Source organism: Meles meles, chromosome 11, assembly GCF_922984935.1.
Source record: "Meles meles chromosome 11, mMelMel3.1 paternal haplotype, whole genome shotgun sequence".
NCBI lineage: Eukaryota > Metazoa > Chordata > Mammalia > Carnivora > Mustelidae > Meles > Meles meles.
Window position 1 is genome coordinate 19,582,350 of NC_060076.1, and position 16,698 is coordinate 19,599,047.

General features: G+C 57.0%; 1 protein-coding gene across 8 annotated transcripts in view; it reads right to left on the reverse strand.

Annotated features, from left to right (window-relative positions):
* Positions 1-16,698, reverse strand: part of COL27A1 (collagen type XXVII alpha 1 chain) — a 132,809-nt gene that overhangs the window by 36,225 nt on the left and 79,886 nt on the right. For all 8 annotated transcript variants that reach the window (XR_006820699.1, XR_006820700.1, XM_046022078.1 and 5 more), the window contains 9 exons: positions 15,552-15,596; positions 10,898-10,951; positions 9,295-9,348; positions 8,996-9,049; positions 5,728-5,781; positions 1,277-1,330; positions 703-747; positions 576-620; positions 251-304 (listed from right to left, as the gene is read on the reverse strand). Coding sequence is in view for 6 of the 8 variants with exons in the window: in XM_046022078.1 (XP_045878034.1) it covers positions 251-304; positions 576-620; positions 703-747; positions 1,277-1,330; positions 5,728-5,781; positions 8,996-9,049; positions 9,295-9,348; positions 10,898-10,951; positions 15,552-15,596 (459 nt within the window). In the remaining 2 variants the exon portion in view is untranslated. The remainder of the gene's footprint in view (positions 1-250; positions 305-575; positions 621-702; positions 748-1,276; positions 1,331-5,727; positions 5,782-8,995; positions 9,050-9,294; positions 9,349-10,897; positions 10,952-15,551; positions 15,597-16,698) is intronic.

A 16,698-nucleotide genomic window follows, 5' to 3' on the forward strand; every position in this document is an offset into this window, starting at 1 on the left:
AAGAGAAAAAAAACTAGGCTGGGGGGCAAGTGAGCTTAGATGCCAACCCAGAGCTCCTGAGCTCCCTGGCCAGTGCCCCTCCCTACCCACCCCACCCCCCAGGCCTGTGCCATCAGCGTAACAGAGGCCTGGCCCCGTTCCTCTCCAACCTCCTTCTTGGCTGACCACATCCCACACTCCCAGGCGGAGGCCCAACTGGGACCAGCCCGCCAGGGGCAAAGAGGCCAAAAAGGGAGGAGCGAGCACTTACCGGTTCTCCTGGGAGGCCCTTGGTGCCAGGGGGGCCTGAGGGACCCGGGATGCCCTGCGGAGAAGAACAAAGGTGACCTCAGTCCCTCTGTGGCCTCCTTCGCCCTGTCCGGAAGCCTTCGCAGTGTGTGAGGGCCCCACTCCCCCACCCGCCACGTGACCCAAGGGGAGCCTGAGTCTCAGGGGAAAGAGGCAGGCCGAAGGGTCTTCAGGGCAGAGCGGGCAGCCGGAACCTGTGTGGTTTCCACGGCACTGCGGGAACTGGGGACCGCGGCTCTTGTCTCCTGGCAAAGCCCCGCGGAATTTCCAGAACTGGTGCTACTTACGGGGAAGCCTCGCACGCCCGACGGCCCGCGTTCACCAGCCGCACCCTGGAAGCAGATTTGGGGTCTTAGAGGCACACATGGGCCGGCGGGGAGCGGGGAGGGGGCTGGCAGCTTCCGCCTGACGTACCTGCTGCCCGGGCTGGCCCGGTCTGCCCTGCGGTCCGGAAGGGCCCTGCGGGAAGCAAAGCAGATGAGGGCGGGAGAGGGTGCACTGGGGGACACCTCACGGACACAGGACCGCACTCCGTGGGAGATGGAAGGAACCCGTGTCATCACCAGATCCACCCCTCTCCCTGTTGTGCAGGTGGGGACACTGAGGCCCGGCAAGGGGAGTGGTTTGCCACAGTCATCATCAGCTCTGGAGAACCAAGGACCCCTCGCTCCTGCTGGGAGTAGAAGCAATCTCGGCTCCCGGGGGGCTCTGGAGGGGGCAGGAAGCCCCAGGGAAGGGGTCAGAGGGCACCCGAGGTTCCCTCCCCTCCTCTGGATCCCTCTTATTCATGGCTCTTTCTCTGTGCTCCTTCTCCCCAGACCCCAGGCTCAGGCTCCAGGACCAAGAGGAGCGGCCCGTGATCTCCCATCCTCTCTTGGACTCCCCACCACCCCCAGGGGCCTGGCGCTGAGGAAGGTGTGAGCCTTGGTGCCCGGACTCCTGACCCAGCGTGGGAGATGTGAGGAAGGGCAGGTCTTGGGGTTGGTACCTTCAGGCCCCTGGACCCCTGCTCCCCAGCTGGTCCATCTGGTCCTCGGGGACCCTGGAACAGAAAAAAGGGACTAGCACGGTGGACAGCAGGGGTCTCCCTCGGGCTGGGAACCAAGAGGCAGGGCTGGCCAGAGCCTCGGGCCTCTCCTGGCACGAGCCTGGGGCTCCCTTCTCCTCCTGCTGCGCACACGCTCCCACCCTAAGGCAGGTCTCCCATGCGCAGCACGCCTGCGGAGATGGTGAGGCACGGCGGGGACTCCACTAGAGGCCCTGATGTTCTGGAATAGAGCTGGGGGTGCACGAACGACCCTGTTGAAAGAGACTTCGGAGGTCAGACAGCCACACGTCTCAGAGTTGGGCAGGCCGAGGGCTGGATACACGTGGCCAAGTCCCTACAATCAGCCCCTCGGACTCGGCTGCTGCACCCTCTTCCCCGAGCACACGTGAGGCAGAAACAGGTGTCTGAACCATAACCCTTGGGGGACACTGACAGCGAAGGGCCGCGGGAGGGTTGGCATGTGGCTCAGTGTGCAGAGCAGATGTGCGAGTTGGTCTGACCCTCCTCACGGATGGAGAGTGACAACGTGCGCAGGGGCAAGAACAGGGCGGGACTCAGGCGGCCGTTCAGTGGAGTCCTAGACAGCAGCCTTATTCCTTTGAAAGCTGGGAGCACATCCCCAACACCCCCCGAGGCAGGCCCTTCCCCCACTGCACAGATGGGAACACTGAGGCCCAGCCAAGGGAAGTGACTTGTCTAAGGTCCCTTAGCACACCAGCAGGTGCTTCCCCTCCGCGGTTCTACCCACTGGCCCAAGTGATCCCCTTACAGGGACTCCCACAGAGACACAGATGGGATGGGGTCCTCTGGAAAAGGCCCCCCGTAGAGAACAGTGTGGTCTTTGTCCTGCAAGGGACCAGAGAGGTCATGGTTGGGGGGGAGACGAAGAAGGTCTTGTGCAGAAGGCTGGCCCACCCTGGCCTGGGAGTTGGGGGCCAGCCACAAAAGGGGACCAGGAACATGTCTGGGTAGGGGTTGGGGGATGAGGGATGAGAAAAACAGCATGAAGAAATCATTTAAAAATTGAGCAAGGAAACTTTCAGTTAATAATTGAGCCAGAAAAAGCCACAACTCCTCTTATCGGCTACCTGGGGCTCCCATGGCTTTAAATAACGCCTCATGGATTGAATAAACCTGGACAGGCAACCGTGCTGAGCCTCAGTTATCTTGTCTCTGAAATGGGAATGAGAATCTCTCCCTATGGCGAAAGGCGATGCACCTGGCCTCCTGTCAGCACTTGGTAGTAGCTGGCCTTGCCAGAGGAGGCAGCAGGCCCTCCCTGGGGCCAGCGACACAGAGGAATGGCCTGGAAGATCTGGATTCAGTCCCCTCCTCAGGACAGGCAGCTCAGAGCAAGCTACAGAGAACCAGCTGAGAGTTTCCATAGATCCAATATACCAGAAGATTAGCTACGGGTGCTGGTCCTTGTTCTGTGACTGGATGGCTGTGTGGCCCCAAGCAAGCCCCTTCCCCTCTCTGGGCCTCTCTCTCTCAGATGGACATGGTCAGACCATGTGTTAGACTTTCCATTCCTGGTTTGTGGACAGGTACCTGGTGGAGATGGATTGAGATTGAGGTGGGGACATCCCAGGTCTTAGGAGCTGGGACAGAGCCTGAGCTGATGGGTGGGCATCTGGGCTCTCCTGAGAGATGGGTTCTGGCCCCTGGCCTGTCTCTAGCGGAACCATAAACCTCCCTGGAAAGGGATCACTCTGGGACTGCAGGGAGGCCCAGAGGTGTTGCTGGTTTGCTGTGAATCACATGGCACTGTATCCCAGGAATCCAAGCCTTTCTGAGAGAAAGTTTGTCATGTACAATAATTGTAGTAGCAACAACAGTAGTAGTAATGATACTGAAAGGTGCTATCCTCATTTTGCCATAAGGAAACAGCCCATGGTCACACTGCTGGGAAGTGGAGAAGCCAGAATTGAGCCAGAAGCCCATTTCTTTCCACCACAATCTGTCACTGCTTAGCAGTGTGGGAGTGAGCTCCCCGTCATGAGGGTGTGCAAGTCAGGGACTAGAGAAGTCTGCCATGGTGGCTCTGCCTGGAGGAGGATGTTGGAGAAGATGATGTCTAAAGTCCCACATACCTGGGAGATTGCAGTCCCTTGGGAGACCAGAGAGCTCAAGGAGAAGCTGGCGTTGCTTGGGAGAAATAGGGCGAGCCCTTGCTGTCTAGAGGGAGGAGGAGGCAACGGAGCCCCAACCACCCTCGCTCCCTGGCTCCCCAGGGCAGGGACAGGGGCAGAACAGCTGCACATGCTAACCCTTGCTCTGGGCCACTCTGCAGCTCGTCCTGTGTCCCGAGGGTACCCCCATCCTGTTCCTTCCTTCTTCAAATGAGTACAGGCCGTCATCCCTGCTGGAGGCAAGCCTGGGTTTCCATCAGAACCATATGTCTGTTCTCTTATAGCCAGTCCCCAGGAAGATGCTCGCAGTCGAAGCCAGGGCTATCTTTCACCCAGGCTGGGACAGAAAATGCGGTCAATTGCAGCTCGTGTGACAAAGGGATGGACAATCTAAGGGAGGTGCTCACCATGTGCAAGGCGCTTGCCAAGGGATTTAATCCCATGGCCATCCAGAGAGGTCAGTTCTGTGGCTGACCTCAGAGAGTCAGAGTCAGTTGCTCAAGGTCAAAGAGAAAGAGCCGGGGTTCCAGGCCAGGTCCGCTGAGCTCTTACCCCATTCATGGCAGTAGAGTCTACTGTCAGGCATGTGAATCTCAGAATCCCCCAAAGTGGTTGGTGGAGGGAGATAGTGGAGAGAGCTCCTTTGCAGGCAGGAGGGCTGCCCCTCTAGGTACCCCCCCCCAAACACACACCATGAAGTGAAGTGGCCAATGGTGGGCTATTAGGCCGGGGACCCAGGGGGCCGATCTCACAGGTTTTACATTCCTGCCAAACCCAGCAGCGGGGAGGAGCTCATGTTCCCGAGGCTTCCCTCCCAGCCCTGGAGACTTTTGATGTGGTTGGGAGCCTGGGTTTCCTCAAGCAGGACAGACATTCTTGCAGCCAGAGCTGAGAAGGGGTGCTAGAGAAAGCTGGGGGGAGCTCGGTGAGTTGAGGACCTGATTCTCCAGCTAATCTGGCTTCTGGGGCAGGAGGCCATGGGCACAGGGTCAAGGTGGAACAGGCTGCCAATGGGCCTGGGTCCACTTGCAGAGACGGACATGGCAGTGGGAGGGGCCCTGCTGGGCCAGAGGAATGCCTCGTAATCCCCCCCCCGCCAGGCTGACTCCTGGCCATCTGGTTTGGGGGAAAATTTAAAACCACTTGAAATTCAGCCAAGAGGAGACTAATCACAGACCCCGTATAGAGCTTGGGTATCAGGCCTGGGCCGTTGGCTCTACCTGTGCCGTCATGGTTCCCTTCTACAAGGCTGCCTGGCCCGTATGTGGTTGGGGGTGGAGAACCACTCCCTCAGCCCTCGCTGCACAACTGAAAATGAGACTACCTTCAGTATGCAAAAGAGTCAGATTCCCTGGGTTCAAATCCCAGCTCTGGCACTTTCTCACTGTGCAACCTGAGACAACTGACAGAACCTCTCTGTGCCTTCGTTTCCTTGTGTATAAAAGGGAATGAAGCCTAGCACCTTCTTTGTAGGATAACGAGTCAATGTATGTGTTAGACAGCACCCGACACATAGCAAGTACCAGCGGTTACTTCTGGCGACTGTGTTTAGGCCAGCCCGTGCTGAAAACCTTCTGTGGCTCCCCACTGCACTGGGAGCACAGCCCATAGGCCTAACTGTGGTTTGCAGGCTTGCCACCTGCTCATTCTTGATCTCATCTCTCTCCTCGGACCCACTGTGGAACCAGTGGGGGGCCTGTAAACGGGCCGTGCCTTCTCTCACCTTGGGGCTTTCCCTTGCCTGGAGCCCGGCACTGGCTGCAGGCCCCTCCTCTCCCTGAAGCGTGCTCTGATGCCTGTCCAGGCTCCCAAGCCGCTTGTACTTCACTATCCACACGCCGAGGACCAGATACTGTCTCCTTGACCTGCTTGATTGAGCCATGAGGGCAGGCGGGGTCACGCCTCTCCCCTCTTCCCATGGTACCTACAGAGCCTCCAACAGTGGCTGGTATACAGCTGGTGCTAAATAATTGGTGGTGGAATGAATGGATGAACAAATGGACAAAACGCTGGTACCATGGAGCCTGTTTGAACCCGTGGAATGAATGGCAAGGCCTGGTGTTCAGAAATGTGCTGGAGAAGACGAGCTGGAAAGGGCAGGGGGTGGGGGCCTGACAGCCAGGCCCGGGACGAGCCTAGAACCCTGCCTGATGCCATAAAAATCACAGGTCTCAGAGTTGGGCACAGGGCAAGGACAGGAGGTTGTCTGTCAGGCGGCCCCTGCCAGTGCCAGCCTCCTGGAGGCTGGGCCCCACTTACCTGGCGTCCTTTTACTCCCCTCATGCCTGGTGGGCCTCGAGATCCTGGAGGGCCCTGCGGGGAGGAGAAAGAGTTTGGAGAAGCTGCCTTTCCAGTAGCAAGGGCAACAGGGAAGGCTATTCTAACAATAGAAGAGGACAGAGGGTCAAAGGGAGACGAGAAGAAGCAGGCTGCCTGACACCAGATCTCTCCTCCGGGGTTGGGCCCCAGCGGCATCCACCAAGCAGCGCCTTTACCCACGGTCAGCCGGTCGGGACCCCTCCAGAACCTCCCAGCTCGGCAGCAACTTTCAGGCTGGGCATGCTCCTTTCACAAGGAAGACGCAGCTTCATTCCCCTCCAAATACCAGAGAGAGGCCCAGCTCCATTTGGGGCCTCGGGAACAACTCGCTGTTCCCTTTTCTCTCTCTCCATGGCCTTGAGGGGCGCAGGCCCTCAGTCAGCTGCTGTGGAGGGGCTGATGTGTGGGGCCGGCTTCTAATCTGCCCCTTGTCAGCAGAGCAAGCAGGGCATGGACCCTCGCTCGGCCCAGTGAGAAGACAGACCTGACGCCTGGATGGCGGATGACAGGAAGATTGGGTGAGAACGAGCCATTTTATAGCAGGATCTCAGACTGCAGAAGGCATGCAATACGTCACTGGGAGATTTCAGGAGCCAAGTCTTGACTCTGAGGCAGAGGAATAAAGGACTCAAAAGGACCAACTGCTTCCTCAGAGAACCAGGTTCAAATCTCCGCTCCGCCACTTTCTAATTCTGTGACCTTGGCAAGGGATTTCAACTTGGTGGGCCTCAGTTTCCTCATCTGTGAAATAGGGTAAGAAGAATCCCTGGCTCCTGGAGTTGCTGGGAAAAGGAAATGACATGGGACATCCTCAATAAAAGGGTAACTCTCAGCTCTCTCAGTGTGGGAGGGGGCCAGAGACGGGAAGTCTGACTGGTCCCCCACCCCTGGGGCCCTGAGGATAGTGATCTCAGTGGGCCTCAGCAGGCTGAGAGAGAACGTGGATCTCACGAGATTGGAAAAGTGGGAAACTGCTCATCAGGCCTGAACAGTGTCATCAGCAACGTCACCTGAACAGCAGAAGTCTTACAGGAATGGCGGTAATTAACCTGCCTAGTAAACAGCAGTTACCACTACTCCTGGTCAGTAGATGCTGGGCATAAGCAGGGCAGTTGGCTAAGCATGACGTCATGCACTGATGGCGCGGCTTTCTCACAGCAATCTCATAACGGAGTTTCATGCTGGCTTGCCGATGGGGAAACGGAGGCACAGAGAAGTTGCGAATACTTCCAACATCACCCAGCTGGTAAGCGACCGGGAGTTCACTCACAGCTGTCTGATTCTGAAGTCAGATTTCTGGACCTCGGTGCTACACTGCTTCCCCCCGCCAGCCAGGAGGAGCCCCAGGAGGTCCAAGCCATCCACCCCATAGGACAGCAGGGGCAGGTCAACGGCAACCCCCGCGGTGGGGTGTGGGGCGCAAGCACCACGTGACTGCTTTCACTCACTCTGAGCCCACCTCCAGAGCAGTGGCGAGCGCTGAGGACACAGAGCAGAGGGGAGGTCGGGGGAGCCCCAGAGGTAAGGGATTCGGAGGAGGCCAGGAGCTTCCTTCCATGCGCTGGCTTGGATGAACCCACTGTTTTCCTACCTCCCAATGGCCTTCCATTTTGTTCCAGCAACTCCATTCCAGGCTTTCCTGCTCCCACTGCACAGATGTGGAGACTGAGGCCCAGGAGGCTGGAGTGCGGCTCTCCTTGCACCTCTCTGCTTTGAGTTTTCTATCTCATTGAAAGGATCATAGGGGACAGACAAAGCCACCTGCTGCTCAGTACCTCTGTCTGGGGATGACAGTTACTGTATCCAGGCTTCTCATCCCTGGCTAGTCCCTCTGTATCCCTCCTCAGCAACTAGCACTGCCTGGCATGTAGCAGGTGCTCAGTAAAGTTCTGTTAATAAGGGAAAGGATGTTTATACTTGGCATTCCCCCTACAGGATCTTAAAAGCAGATGTAATTTTTTTTTTTTTTAAGATTTTATTTGAGACAGAGAGAGAGCCCACGAGCAGGGGGAGAAGGGCAGAGAGAGAGGAAGAGCAGGAGAAGCAGGCTCCCCACTGAGCAGCATGCTGAATGCAGGGCTTGATCCCAGGACCCTGAGATCAAGACCTGAGCCAAAGGCAGACGCTTAACCAACTGAGCCATCCAAGCACCCCAGCAGGTGCATTATTATTTTTTTAAATCATTCCTGCACCTTCAGGGCTGAGCATAGGCCCAGCACACAGCAGGTGCACAGACAAGTGTGCTTCCCTCATTGGCACAGAAAACTGGTGTGTGCGTGCCTTCCTTGGATTCAGACTCTCCAAGACTCCCATTTCCTCCCTCATCAGACTCCAGGGAGTCCCTCAGTCTGGTCAACCCAAACTCATCGACCCCTAGTCCTCCCTGGGATCCTGCCTGGGCCGATCCCCTTCCTCTATACCCTTTCTACCTGCCTGAAGCCCACCTCTCTGCCTCCCCAGAGGGAGCTCCCAGCCCTGAGCCCAAGCCCTGGCTGGAGTGAGAACCCCTCCCAGTCGCCATCCTCCATCAGCCGAGACAGAGGGAACAGAACCTGTGAGGGCTCAGGATGACAACCACCCCTCCCCACCAATACCATCCTCGGGAGAGTACTGGGGGTCCCCCACCCCGGCTACCCTGCCTCTCTCATCCTTCCCTGCCGTGGGTTCCTCAGGAATCTCCCTGGTTCCTCAGTCATCACAAGAAGTCTAGGAGCCCTGTGTCCTCCCCACTGTGCTCAGCCCCCATGTCCCCAGCATTTCTCATCATCTCCAGAGCAGGTGTCACTTACGTATTGGGCTGTCTCTCTCCCAAATGCCAGGACAGAAGCTCCTAAAGGGCAGTGGGAGCTTTCTGCCCTGCTGATGGCTGCATCCTGACTCTCGGAACTGGCCCCAGGCACACATGACGGGGTATGCCCCGAGGGAATGACCAAAGCAACAACGGAGCCTTGACCAAGAAGCTCCTGTGCCGGGAACATTTCTGTGCAATGAACACGAGCTGCCTGGTTCATCTGACCCATGGGATTACGCTACCATGACCACGATTATCTTCTGTGTTACAAATGAGCAAAATTTAGGTTCTGAGAAGTTCAATGATCATTCCTGTCAAAACGGAGCTGGGATTCAAAGCCAGGTTTGTCTGACTCTGAGACCTGGACTCCTCACTATTACTGGATGGGGGGTTTGAGCTCATGAAGGCTTTGCTTACCGGCGGTCCAGGCTCTCCGGGGGTCCCCACAGCACCGGGAGTTCCAGGATGACCCTACCGAGAGAGAGATGAGAGAGAAGGAGTCAGGTGAAGCAGGTAACTCTTCCTCCTTCCGCCCCAGCTGGCTTGGCCCCGGCCCCGGCCCTAGCCCAGTGCACAGGGGCAGCAGCCCAGCCTCCTGGAGGGAGGAGGAGCCGGTCTTCTTGAATGCTCGGGGTATACGGGAGCAGGCAGAGGAGAACAGGGCTATCACTGCCCCTGTGACGGGAGAGGGCAGTCAGCACCCATTTGCTCCTTACCATTGATCCCTTGGGTCCGGGTGCGCCTGGGGGCCCCATCATGCCCCGGTCACCCTGTGATGGAGACAGCAAGGCAGGAAGGTCATGGCTGGGGGGTGGCTCTGTGGGGGGGCAAGTGCAGAGGCCTTCCAGAGGCCAAAGAGGGAGGGGTAGGGGCTTGTCCAAAGTCTACAGTCACATCACCCAGGGTAGCAACAGGGGAAGGGGTGCTGGGATGTCACTCCGCAGAAGCCAGGAACCCAGTAAGCCCCGGGAGGCCTCAGCACCCACTGTGGCATCCCACGCAGTGGGCTGCCCCCAGGCAAGGATGAGATGCTGGAACATCTGAGATGCAGCTCTTTTCCTCTGAATCCATCCAGTCCGACGGGGGCAGAGGCCGTAGCCATAAGAGATAGATCGCTGGAGGAAGCAATCTTTGAATTTGAACTTGAAAAGCGAATTTGAATCCTGCCTCTGTTTTTGTGAAGCCCTATGTTTTGTAACCACAGACACAAATCACCAACACAGATACCAAAGTGTAAGTGAGGGCATGGGTCTCGGTGCCAAGGTCCTCCAGCAGGGGATCTGACCCCCACTCCAGGTGCAGAGGAGTGGTGGGGAAGTCCTGCTGGACCCCAGAGAGCTGAAGGCTAACTCACCCAGGCACAGAGGGAGAGGGGGCGGGGGAGGAGGAGGCGTGTACCTGGCTGGGGGGAGGGGGCGGCACGGCCATGGTTTGTAGGTGAGGAGGGACACAGAACATTTGAGCAATAAAGAAGGCCAGAGTTCATTGGACGTTGCACTACAGTTGAGCAAGGATGGAACCGCCCGCGGCCACAGGGTGAAGGGCTCACGGAACCTTTCTGTACTGTTTTTGGCAACATCGTGTGACTCTGTAACTACTTCAAAATAAAAAGTTCAAAAGAGAAGCGGAAGAGGAGAAAATAGGGAAGGTGGAGGAGAAGGAGGAAGAGAAAGGGTTTGGGATGTGGAGTGATAAGAAGGCACCCGAAGAGCCTGGAAAGGAAGGCGGGGCCCGATTAGCGCAGAGGCTTCCTTTCTCTGGCCCTCAGTTTCCCCATCTATCCAGTGGGCATATCGGCTCCCCAGAAGGCCAGCTTGCCAATCAGATAAGCCCCTAAAAAGAAAGCAGGTCCCCTCCAGGGCCCATGGTGGGAAACTGGAAGCCACAGGGGGCTTGTGGGTTGGGAGCTAATGCGAGCCCCGTGGTTTAGCTCTTCAGAAAGGAGGAGCCTTGGTTCTCTGGTCTGTAAAACAGAGCTGCAAGGAGGATTCCCAAGGCAGCCTACAGAGCCATGCCCGCTCCCTTCTGTGGCCCACCCCATGTGGTTCTAGTGCACAGCCCGGAGGGCTCAGACCACATGCGTAAGCTGGCTGTCACACAGGAGTCTGGCTGCACGTGATGATGCTGACAGGAGGGCAGGGCAGAGCCCCAGGGGATGCTGGGACAGGGGACCATGGCTCTCTGAGGGTCTGCAATGCTAGGGAAGTAAGGAGAAGCCAGGGCAGAGAAGGCCAAAATCCCCAGGGCAACAAGCCCCTTCTTCTTAAAATCTCCACCACAAGTCCTGTTTGCTGATGGATTCTCCACAACCTAACTTACCTTTTCTCCCACGATCCCCGGCTCCCCGACCAGACCAATGAATCCCAGAAGTCCCTAGAAGAAACACGCGCAAAAAGCAAGAGAGAAGAGGAAGGCACGTGAATTTGGGGACGTGCCGAGTTTGAAAGGCAACGCGCTGGCGTCTCCCAGCCCCTGGGGGTCCTGGCCGGCGCCCCCTGCCCCGCGCCTGGGGATCCTGCAGGAGCGGGGTGCCACAGAGGACAGCCGCCTCTCTCCAGGCACCGTCCTGACTTCCCTCGCTCCGCCAGATGGTTCTGATCTGGGAGCCAAGCGGTGGGGCGGCCGCCAGCATATCCCTGGGAGGCTACACATTCTTCCTGCGCCAGAAGCAGGCTGGGAGGCGGTTTGGGGGACGGGCTATGGGGGGGCAGGGGGTGCAGGGATGGCCCTTACGCTGTGCTGGGAAGAGCCCTGCCTGTTAGAAATCTGTCCCCATCTTCCAGGGCTCTGGGGCCGCTTCAAAGAGAGAAACAAAGCCGTTCGCCAGGATGGAAACAGTGGAACAGCTTCCATCAAAAGACTCGATTCCATCGTGGGAAGTGGAGGCCTTTACGCTGTCTTGTGAAAGGGTTCCTCTCCTTTCTGCAGGGCACACACCCACTCACACTGTGGTTCCGGTTGCTCTTTTTAACTCCACTGGGTGATAACTGGCCTCTGTGTTCTAGGGGCTCTTCTAGGCGGCTGCCAGCCTTGCTGGGCCTGACAAGGCATGCCCGAACCCGCCCGAACGGCCTGGAGGAGCCCCTCGGGAAAGCAGACGGTTCCCTGTCCAGGCTCCACGCTCTTCCCTGCTGAGGAAGACTGGAGCAAGGGGGCGAGGGGTCTTATGCAGTTCAGGGGCGCAACAGTGGCTTTGGGAGAACTTGGGGTTGCCACCAAGAGTTTTCAGGAGAATCGGGGAAGACTGAGGGAGGAGGGGATTTCCCATGTGATCTGCTCCTGGTCCCCCAGCTGGGTCCAGAAAGGAATGAGACCTTGAGACGGAAGGGACACAGGTCAAAGTTTGCAAGTTGCATGCTCAGGCAGGGAAGCTGGCTGACTTGTCCATCCAATAGGGTGAAAATGTGGCGCCCATTTCCAAAGGCTTAGGTCTGTGGGTCTCGGAGACAGTTTTAAATGGCAGCTCAGGCCACGACCGTGTGTGCCTTACTGCTGTGGCTCCAAGGCCCATGCGCCTGTCCCTCCACCTGGGGGCCTCCACAGCGTGTGGCCGTGAGCAGGGTACACACATCTCCCACCCCACCACCACCAGCAACCCCACACCATCACCACACCGTGGAGGTCCTGGTTCCCCAGGCTCCGAGACCCTTCAGGGTTGAAGTATGAGGTGAGAGGGGGTGAGGTACAAGATATTAGGTCATGGCTAGTAAGTCGCAGACAATCACCAAGTATTTGACTTTTGCAACGACTTACTTTAAAAAACAATTAGAGCATTTTCTAGGCAGCAGCAGTGTGAGGAACAACAGCTGAGGCGTGCTGAGTGCCAAGCCCCGCACCTGACCCTTGTTCTGATATCCTCACTCAGCCTTTGGGTGTGTAGACCCTGGGCAAGTCACAGAGCCTCTCCGAGCCTCATCCTCTGCAGAGGGCGGCCCTTTCCAGAAAGGTCTCTCCCTCTCTCCTGGGGGCCGTCCTGAGTCTTGAAGATAATGCATGGTACATATAGCACTCAGTGAATGTTAGCTGCCCCCCCCCGTCTCCTTCCGATTTATTTTAAAAGGGCATAGGGTTACGACAGAGGCCTGAGCGCCCCACAAGGGAGCACTCAGATGTTTAGAGGATGCCGAGGAATGGGAATAAAAACGGCTCTGTTAAGAGGCCCCAGGGCCGACTGGCCCAGAGAAACAGAAATTTCATAGCTACTTTAAATTTATGAGTTGTTGGGTCCTGGAAGGCAGGCGGGTCATAAACCTCAAACAAGAAGCCAAACAGGACCTTAATGAATAAGGGCCATACAGCAAGTGCCCCATTTCCCCACCCCAGCCCCCAGAACACCCATGGGGCGCTGTCCCAGAAGATCCTGGCTGGACCGTCCTCCGGGTGGAGATGAGGCTGGCCAGGAAGCCAGCCCTGGAGGCCCAGGGCTTGCACCTGGCCAGGGGAGTTGCGGGCGGGGGCGGGGGGGGGGAGCAGCTCTGACTGCTGCAGGCCTGGCTGGCTCCCCTTAAGCCAGCATGGGGACACGGGGGAGGGGGCAGCTCTGTCACCTCCAATGGGTACCACACAGGCAGGTCCGAGTCCCCAATTTGGGGCAGGGGGCTGCCCTGGTCCTCACGCCGTCTACAGATACACGACTGTTGTCTGCTTATGTCTCCTCTTCTCCTTCCTCCTTCCCTTTCCTCGTGTGCCGTTCCGCCCGGCACTGGGGGTGCATGGGAACAAGAGAGCTATGGGTCCTCCGCGAGAATCGGCCTCTCCGGGGTAAGGGTTTGCACGCCCAGCCTCCCCCTGGACAGAGAGAGCTGCTTCCAGGCAAGAGCCCAAGCCTGCGATCATCTCTGTATCCCAGCACCGAGGACAGGGCCCGCGGGCAAGCCCTCAGCGCGCTCCCTAGCTGTCACAAAATGGCAAGGATTTTCCAGTCCCTCCAAGGCAGATCTTGGGAACCCAGCGGCGCTATGCTCAACCTTGGCCCTGACACTTGTGTTGCTGTCTGGGAGATCCTGCCAAGTGACCTAACTTCCCAGAGCCTTCCTTTCCTCATCTGTGAAATGGGGAGACTAACGACCACCCCAGGGTTGCCGCGGAAAGCGAAGGCAGGTACTGGGGCCTGGTACCCAATGGTCCAATCAGTGGAGTCAATACTGTCATCCATCCGAGGGAGGACCTTATAACCTCTCTTGGGGACCCTCTGATTCTGCCGTGAATAAGAGACGCCTGCCCCTTCCCACATGGGAAGGGAGCCAAGGGCATAGCTGACATGCCATCCCTGCATGCCCATGGGCAGCCACGGGGCTCAGGCTGGGGGCTCTGCTGACCAGGCGGGCCTGCAGATGCCCCGGGGCCTGGTGGCCGCTCCTCTTGGCCTCAGCTTTGCCACTGCCTCACTCAGTCACCCTTGCTAATCAGAGTGCCGATGTGGGCTAGGGTACAGCGGTCCTAACCTGGGGTTTCTGGAAGACCCCGTGGATAGAATCAGGGGGTCCCTGAACTTGAAGAGGCAAAAAAAAAAAAAAAAAAATCACAACTTATTTTCACTGTCCTCTGAAATTTACCATTTCCCTCACATCTGAGAGTAGACGACAACCCCACGGTACCTGTTACTGTCCCAGATATTTACACATCACATGACAACCACTGTCGCACAGATTTCAAAATGCGTCACTAAGGCTTGTCACTGCTTCAAAAGTGAGGTCGTTATTGAACCTGCTCCTGGATCTCATTATTTAATGCATTAATAAAGGAGCTATCTAGGAATAGATCACATTTAGCATACTTTCCTCATTGTATTTCCAAATAATCGATTTCCTTTGTAATACTCCACTGTGCATTTTATGCATTTCAAACTCTATTCTGAGAAGGGGTCCGTGAGCTTCGCCAGCCTGCCTGGGACACAGCGCTGTGCAAGGACCCTTCGTGTCCCGGCATTCTAGGACTCTGAGGCTCTGTGTCCCGAGGGCCCTTACCATCAGCATAACTATGAAATTAAATTTGTTGGTCGCATGGCCTTTTTTTTTTCCAATCAGGAAATATATCCAGGCCGTGAAAGCTCTTCCAAACTCCCGGGCTTCCCACAGAATGCGCTTGAATGACACTGGAAAGGTTTCAAAAATCCAGTCCACCCCCTGTTTTAATTCCTTTCTTCCCCCCAACAGATGTTGCCAGCCTGGTGAGGAAGCCCGTCGTGCACGACTCTCACGCCATTGATGGCGTTTCTCAGCTGAGGCAGATTCTTCAGGGTCCCCAATGCTGTTCCCCCCTCCAGCATGGGGCAGCCCCTTGCAGGGTTCAGGGGAGCTTCTTTAAGGGAGGGGAGAAGATTGCTACCTTTCACCCTGACCTCCAAGCCCAGAGGTCAAGCTTTCAGGTGGTGCCTGGCTATCTGTCCCTCCCCCTCCACAGCACACACAACTGCTTCTCGGTGGCACCGAGGACCCTGGGCCTCAATAATGAAGGTCGTGACTCTCGAACCTTCTTTTTAATGACGACTTGCAACCTCCTCTCCTCTTCAGACCTTGGCCTGACTTCCCAGCTAGCTGGAACCACTGGTTTGAATTTCACTTTCCTCGTAAGTTAGGATGGCCCGAACCAAGAGCCCCTGCCAGGTGGTTATGCTTCTCTGGTCTTCAGCTTCCCTATCTGTAGTTAGTTGGAGCACGGCCGGTGGTTCTTGAAGGCTCTTCCAGCTGTAATGTTCTGGGAGCAAAGTCATGTCATCCCTTTGGGCAAATGCTCCAAAAACATCCACAGAGGCAGGCCATGGGACTATGATTCACGGCGTTCTCATTCAGTGACTTCACCTCCCTGAGAGTCAGTGACCATCTCAGTGAAAGGGAGAGACAAGCTCACTGGGCCCAGGAGCTAGTATGGGAACGGATATTGGGGATGTGTGCGGAACGTTTTACTGAAGGGCTTGGCACAGAGTCAGCGTTCGATAAAGAGTCTTCATGTTCAGAGACCGGTACTGACTTACCTGCTCACCCACAGGCCCTGGCCGTCCAGGGTCGCCTGGCTCCCCCTGCAAAGGACAGAGGAGTATCACTTGGGATGAGTGATGGGAGTCTCGCCCCCTCCCAGAGAACACCCCAGGTGACTGGCCTTCGTCCCCAGAATTAGGGAAGGACAGGAACTTCAATTCCAGAGTCTAACCTTGTAGACCCCAAACAAATGGCAGAAACGATGGGACACTTGGACAGAACCTCTGGCCCCAGATATGGCCCTAGCCGCCCATTCCCTCTGAGTGGCCCTTGGCAGATGACTTGGTACCTTCGGGTCTGTATCTCATTTGGGCTATTCATCAACCCACTGCATTTTGTGGAGGTGGTAATTAAAGCCCAGAGAGGCAAGGTGATCTGCTCAGGGCCACACAGCAAGCTAGAGGCAGGGCTAGACTTGGAACTTTGGTCTGACTGATTGAAATCTGAAATCCCCATTTCTACTGGATGAGGCTGCCCCACCACAGGAAGATCAGGAGCCAGGGAGTCAGGGCACCTAGATCCTAGACCCTAAGCCACCAGACCTCTGCCACCAGCTCACAGAATGACTAGTGAGCCTTGTCCCGGGCTCAGCCTACCCAGCTATAAATAAAGGAAATCAGACTCATTTGTCTCATAGGCTATTTCCAGCTCTCAGGCTTGGTGGCCTCATGTATAGCCTTGTCTGCCGGCTTTATCCCATGCCGGGGTGGCTCCTGTCCTGTAGGCAGCCACAGCCACTCTGGTCTCCCCACAGCGTGCGCTGGAGAGGCGAGCAGCCCTGTGGGAAAAATCCACCCAGACTATGTCACCGCTCTCACCACAGAAACCCAGCTGGTATCTGAGGGAGTAAGACCGAGACCTCAGGGGGCAGGACAAGGGCTAAGCGAGCCAAACTAGTCAGGAGCTGGGATCCCAGATGGACACGGCTCACCGCAATCAGGGTCCGAGCCTCCCAGTCGTCCCTCCGGCGCCTCCCCCAGACCTCCCGCTCATGAGAACCAGTGGGGCCAGACAGACACACGGGCCATGTCTGCTGAGCGGAGGGGGACGTGGATGTCCTGGGCTACCCTGGCTCTGCCCTCAGCGTCGCGTGTCTGCCCAGAGGTACACGTGGCCCAACACTCTGTCCAGGATGGGTCAGAA